This window comes from Fukomys damarensis, unplaced genomic scaffold (genome assembly GCF_012274545.1).
Source record: "Fukomys damarensis isolate Sample0158 unplaced genomic scaffold, DMR_v1.0_HiC HiC_scaffold_12, whole genome shotgun sequence".
Taxonomy (NCBI): domain Eukaryota; kingdom Metazoa; phylum Chordata; class Mammalia; order Rodentia; family Bathyergidae; genus Fukomys; species Fukomys damarensis.
In genome coordinates this window covers 54,183,704-54,189,235 of record NW_022900924.1, presented here as the reverse complement: position 1 = coordinate 54,189,235, position 5,532 = coordinate 54,183,704, and the positions used below count along the sequence as shown (strand labels likewise).

General features: G+C 56.7%; 1 protein-coding gene across 1 annotated transcript in view; it reads right to left on the bottom strand.

Moving 5' to 3' along the window:
- Positions 1-648: 648 nt before the first annotated feature.
- Positions 649-5,532, bottom strand: part of Nme6 (NME/NM23 nucleoside diphosphate kinase 6) — a 20,857-nt gene continuing 15,973 nt past the window's right edge. Inside the window, exons 7-11 of the mRNA XM_033762609.1 lie at positions 3,448-3,550; positions 1,949-2,051; positions 1,636-1,675; positions 1,244-1,404; positions 649-821 (exon numbers count right to left, since the gene is read on the bottom strand). Coding sequence (XP_033618500.1) covers positions 649-821; positions 1,244-1,404; positions 1,636-1,675; positions 1,949-2,051; positions 3,448-3,550 — 580 coding nt within the window. The remainder of the gene's footprint in view (positions 822-1,243; positions 1,405-1,635; positions 1,676-1,948; positions 2,052-3,447; positions 3,551-5,532) is intronic.

The following is a 5,532-nucleotide window of genomic DNA, read 5'->3' as shown; positions in this document are numbered from 1 at the left end:
GTTGTTTTAAGAACTATATTTTCTTGCTTTTGGAGGGGTGAGACAGGATCTCGCTTATGTAGGCCAGGCTGCCTCAAACTTGAGGCAATCTTCCTGCCTCAGCCTCCCGGAGTGCTGAGACGACAGGCACGCAGCACCACGCCCGGCAACACTGACTTTATCAAAGAAGACAGGCCAGGCGGTACTTCTAGAGTTGCTGTGTCTCCCGGGCAAGTCTTCAAGGAAGGAGTAGCTCTCAGCAAGAGGAAAATCCTCCTTCGTAGGCACCACAAATATTCTGGAGAAGAGGCAGATGGAGAGTCAGGTCCTGGAGGGGGAGCTGCGATGAGCCAGACCCTCTGCCGGCTGCTGGCACCTGGCAGCGATGTCGCCACTGGCCCAGGCCTCCCGCTCCTGGGAGAAAGTGCCGCGCGAGTGGGGAGCGGGAGCACAGGCCACGGCACCGCTGTCAGTCAGTGCCCCGCTGGCTGGGGCTGGTCCCGGCCACGCAGTGCACGCCGCCCGCGGGACTGTAGTGCACCAGACCTCGGCGCAGCTGGGGCTCCTCCTCCTCATACCAGCGCTGCTCGCTGAAGTCCGGAAAGAAGGCTGCGATCTCCCGGCTGGCTGACGCTGCAGAGTCTGGGGGGACACAGGGCGGGCAGGCTGTCAGTCAGTGCCCCGCTGGCTGGGGCTGGTCCCGGCCACGCAGTGCACGCCGCCCGCGGGACTGTAGTGCACCAGACCTCGGCGCAGCTGGGGCTCCTCCTCCTCATACCAGCGCTGCTCGCTGAAGTCCGGAAAGAAGGCTGCGATCTCCCGGCTGGCTGACGCTGCAGAGTCTGGGGGGACACAGGGCGGGCAGGTGGAGGCGAGGGGCTTCCCCTGGGTCAGAACCTGAGCTGTGTGTGCTCCTGCCTGGGCAGGGCAGAGAGAGTCCAGGGCCACACTCGCCGAGGTGAAACGAACGCAGGAAGCAAGTGGATGGCAGGACCTCGCTGCCAACTTTACCGCACAGCCCACTCTCCAGGACTTTTTCTTTGTGTAGTACTAGGGATTGAGCCCAGAGCCTCTGCACTGAGCTGTACTCCCAGCCCTTATTTTATTTTTAAATTTTGAGACAGGGTCTTACTAAGTCACTAAGACACCCAGGATGGCCCAAACTTGCAATCCTCCTGCCTCAGCCTCCCACAGTGCTAGGATGATAGTCCCGCACCACCATGCCCTGCACCATTCTTTGCTTGGCTGAGGGAGGAAGACTGACCTGAGCCATGGGTGGTGTTGCGTGTGTCAGTGAGCCCATAGCTCCCGCGGATGGAGTCCGGGGCTGTGTGGCGGGCTCGAAAAACCTTGGTGGGTCCCATCAGCGCCCTCCAGAGCCCGATGGCGTCCTTGTGGGCGAGAATGTATGCTCGGATGGGGCCACTGCAAGGAAGAGGGGTGTCAGGGCTGGCCTGGCCTAGGAGAGCAGGAGGCAGTGTGCAGGACAAGAATGTGGCCCATGGCGCACCCTGCGGGTCTGCGTCCCAGAGCCGGTGACCAACCAGGCCATGAGGGCAGCAGGGTTGCTAGGCAACGCTCCACCATGCTTTCCCTTCACCGGTACAGCGACCAAGGGGTGGGAAGACAGAGACGAAGGAGCACAGTGACGGGTACCTGGCCATGAACTCCACCAGGCGCTGGTAGAAAAAACGTCCTGCAAAGAGAGAGAGGACTTGGTCACAGCACTGCGACCCCTCTCCTGGAGTCACGGACCCCGCAGCAGAGGGAGCAGTGAGGCCCCTGCAGCCTGAATCCTAGCGGGTGCAGGTGAGGTGAGGGCCTTGGGAGAACACAAGAAAGAGTGGCTGACGCAGCAAGCGTTCACTGGTGCTAATTACTGGATGTGCAGTGCAGGGGCTTCCGGTCGCGACCTTCCCGGGAATATCCAGCACTGAAGGCCGCAGGAGCTCGGGACAAAGCGTCCTACCCTGGTGCTCCCGGTAGAAGCTGCGGCAGTCTTCCCTCCTCCACAGCAGCTCCCGCCAGCGCACGATCAGGAACCTGTTGCTCAGGATCTGCTGGTGAACAGCCTGGAGACGGGGTCGGAAGGCGGAGTCAGCAGAGGCCCAGGCTGCCCAAAGAAGCCGTGGAGCCACTCACAGCACTGCGGGGACCTTGGGGTGGGCGACAGGGGTGCTGTTTGTGCCCCCCAAGCCCATAGGACTCAGTGTGCAGGCCACCCCCGAAGTCTTAGCTCAATGAATCAGAAATGCTGTACGCACACAGCACACTCCGGCCAGGGGCACAACCCCCTCGATGCAGTGTTCAAGGCCGCCTTTCCTGGCCCCCGACCACTTCCAGATCTCTGGATCCACAAGCAGGGACTCCTGAACCTGAGACCCACCTGCCTCAGCCTCTCCCTCTCTGGTCTGAGTCCTGCCATATTCAGCCCACCATTATGGACCGTTCTGCTCTCCCCTATGCTACAGTGCTCCCCAATACTTCCCAACCTACGACAGGCAGGACCCTAAAACAATCCTTCCCTGTTCTTGTCTTTTTTTGGTTTTTTGAGACAGGGTCCCACCACGTACTTCAGGCTGGCCTTGAACTCACGACGTAGTCCAGGTTGCCTCAGAACTCTTGGCAATCCTCCCGCCTCAGTCTCCCGAGTAGTACCATCCCTGGCTCCATTTCCTAGATATAAATGCTCCTTGAGGTTCGGTCATTCTACCCCCACTTGTCTAATCCAATGTCAGTGTCTAACTCATGTGAGCGTTGCTCATTTTCATCACTTCATACACCGCTAAGGATTTCCAAGCATTCACCATCAGGCCCGATGTCCCACCCAGACTCCCAGGACCACAACAGCGGTAGAAGACGATTATGTGACGTTATATGTATGAAAGGGATTCGGCATGTTAATAAGGTTGCTAATCTGTGGACTGTGATCCAAAGGGAGCCTCCCTAGGTGAGCCTGAGGAATCCGGTGAGCCTTCCACGCACATATCTTCTGGCTGGGGACAAAATATGGGAAGGACTCGATGCACAGATGTCATCTAAGGCAGAGAGGACCACGTGACGCAGAGCAGGTGAGGTCTCCAGGAACTGTGCGCGGAGCCGACCCGAGGCCCACAAGGGAAGGGCGATCAGCCCCGGCATTACAGGAAGGGGCCCAAGCCTTGCAGACTGGCCACTGACCCGGAAGCAGATTAAGGAGACGGCTGGCTGTGCCTGCGGACTCTGAGTCACGAATCACTTACAGCAATGCTCCACAGCCATGGGCATAAACACACACATTTATGTGTGTTTTACACATAAGGGCCCTTGCATAGATCTGAGTTCTGCTCAGGGCCCCAGAGACTTCCAGTCTTAGGGTCAGAGTCCATGCGGAGTGGCATAGGATGTGCTGTCGGTCACAAGTAGCCCTGGAGCCCCTGGGACAGCAGCCATTGCGAGCGGATGCCAGAGGCTAGGACTGGTCCTTACCTCCAGAATGAGTGGGTGGGCCACCGCATCCGGCTTGATCAGGGCGAGGGTGAGCTGGAGCGCCTGGGGGCTTCGCAGGACAGACATCATGTCACCTCTGCCACTGGAGAGGAGAGTTGGGTGAGGGACCTGCAGGGCTGCTCTGGAAGCAGAGTTGCTGTACAAGGCAGACAGCGCCCCACAACTCAGGGCAGCACACATGCGTGTTTACTGGGATTGGGGGAAGTAGTATAGTTGGGTTGGTGCCACTGGAAGGCCACCAGGGTTGCCCACTCAAGAGAACTATTTATTTATTTATTTATTTGGTACCAGGGATGGAACTTGGGACCCTGAGCTTGTGAGGAAGGCAGCTGAACCACTGAGCTAAATCCCCAGTCCTCCACTCAAGAGAAATTTAAGTTTAAATAGCCAGATGTGGTGGCACACATCTGTGATTCTGGGAGGCTGAGGCAGGAGGATCACCGTGAATTTGAGGCCAGCCTGGGCTACATGGCAAGACACTGTCTCAAAAAGCCAAAGCAAACCAAAACAAAAAACCCTCAAAACAAGCCAGATACCAGTACCTCTGCTGGACACGCGCCATCACTGATCTAATACCGTGGACAGGGGAGAATCTCCCACACCCAAATCGAAGTTGTTAATATACTCAGGAGTCCTCAGGGGCGGGACTCGGAGACTCCAAGGTCAGGGCCTGGTCCTTGTCTATGTGAAGCAGCTGAGACAGCGCCTGGTACCCCGGAGCTCAAACGATTTCACTGACCAGTGAACCTATACACCATATAATCTTCTGGTCTGTGTCCCTGGCATCTAACGCAGTGGTGCAACAGCTCAGTACATACTTGCAGAAAGATGTAGCAAACATAACATATCCAAAAACTTTTTTTGTACCAGGGATCAAACTTTGGACCTTGTGCTTGGGAGACAGGTGCGGTGCCACTGAGCTAAATCCCCGGATCAAAAAAAAAATTTTGAGACAGTATTTCCCTAAGTAGTTTAAACTGCTCAGGTCAAGCTCAAATTTGCAATCTTCCCTCAGCCTCCCAGCCAGCTAGGATTACAGGCGTGTGCCACCACGCAGTCAGAGCTGAACTAAGAATCTGAGGTCTCCCCCAACTATGAAGCTCTATTCAGATGTGAAAATCTGATCGCCTCTGCAGGACTAGGTCTCGAAATATTATCTCAGCAAATCTCTAACTTGCCAGGAACTGCCAAGGGGACTTCCACGAATGCTCCAGAGGAAGGCTGGACAACATCCTGTCTCTTCCGCCTGAAGGGAGCCTCACCATCTAGCGTCCCGCCCAAAGGAAGAAACTATCCTTTACCAGATGTCCCAGTCAAACCGCGAAGCCGGGCCAACTTCCCCAACGGGGTAAGCCTAGCCATCCTGCCTGGTGTTCCTACCCGTACCAAACGCGTCCGAAACCCGTACACATTTCTCTCTAAACTGCTGTCTCCCGCAACTGCCTCCTCTCTGGTTTCCGGGCTCCAGATCTTGCCACCCTCGAAATCTGTTCTCTCGGCAGCCGGAGTGAAGGGTGGTTAATGAGAAGCCGATCATATCATTTCCCTCCTCAAACCCTAAAACCCCAAAGCCTCACTTATCCCAGACCAGCAGGCGGGCCCTTAACTTTTTTCTGCTCGGCTTCCGCGGCCTTTCCCTTCCCGGGGAGGACACGCGACTCGAGGAGGGCAGGGACCTGGGGCCTTTCCCAGTGCCTCAGGGTTGGCTGTCTTGGCTTTTGCTCTCAAACAAATGCTACCAAGTCGAGAAAAATGCTCAACATAAAGGCCACTCCTCAGAAAATTACAATTTAAGGTTCCCGAAGGAGCCGGGGATTTAGCTCAGTGGTTGTGGTTCCACCGCCTGCCTCTCATGAGCAAGGTCCCGAGTTCGATCCCCGGTACCAAAAAGAAACAAACCAACCAACAAAATACCAAAAAGCTCCCGAGGACCGGACATGGTGACGCAAACTGTAATCCAACCTTCAGAGGCTGAGGCAAGAGGGTCACTGCAAGTTCGAGGCCAGCCTGGGCTACGCGGCGAGCCCGTGTCCCACCGCCGCCACACACAAGCCCGCCCGGGGG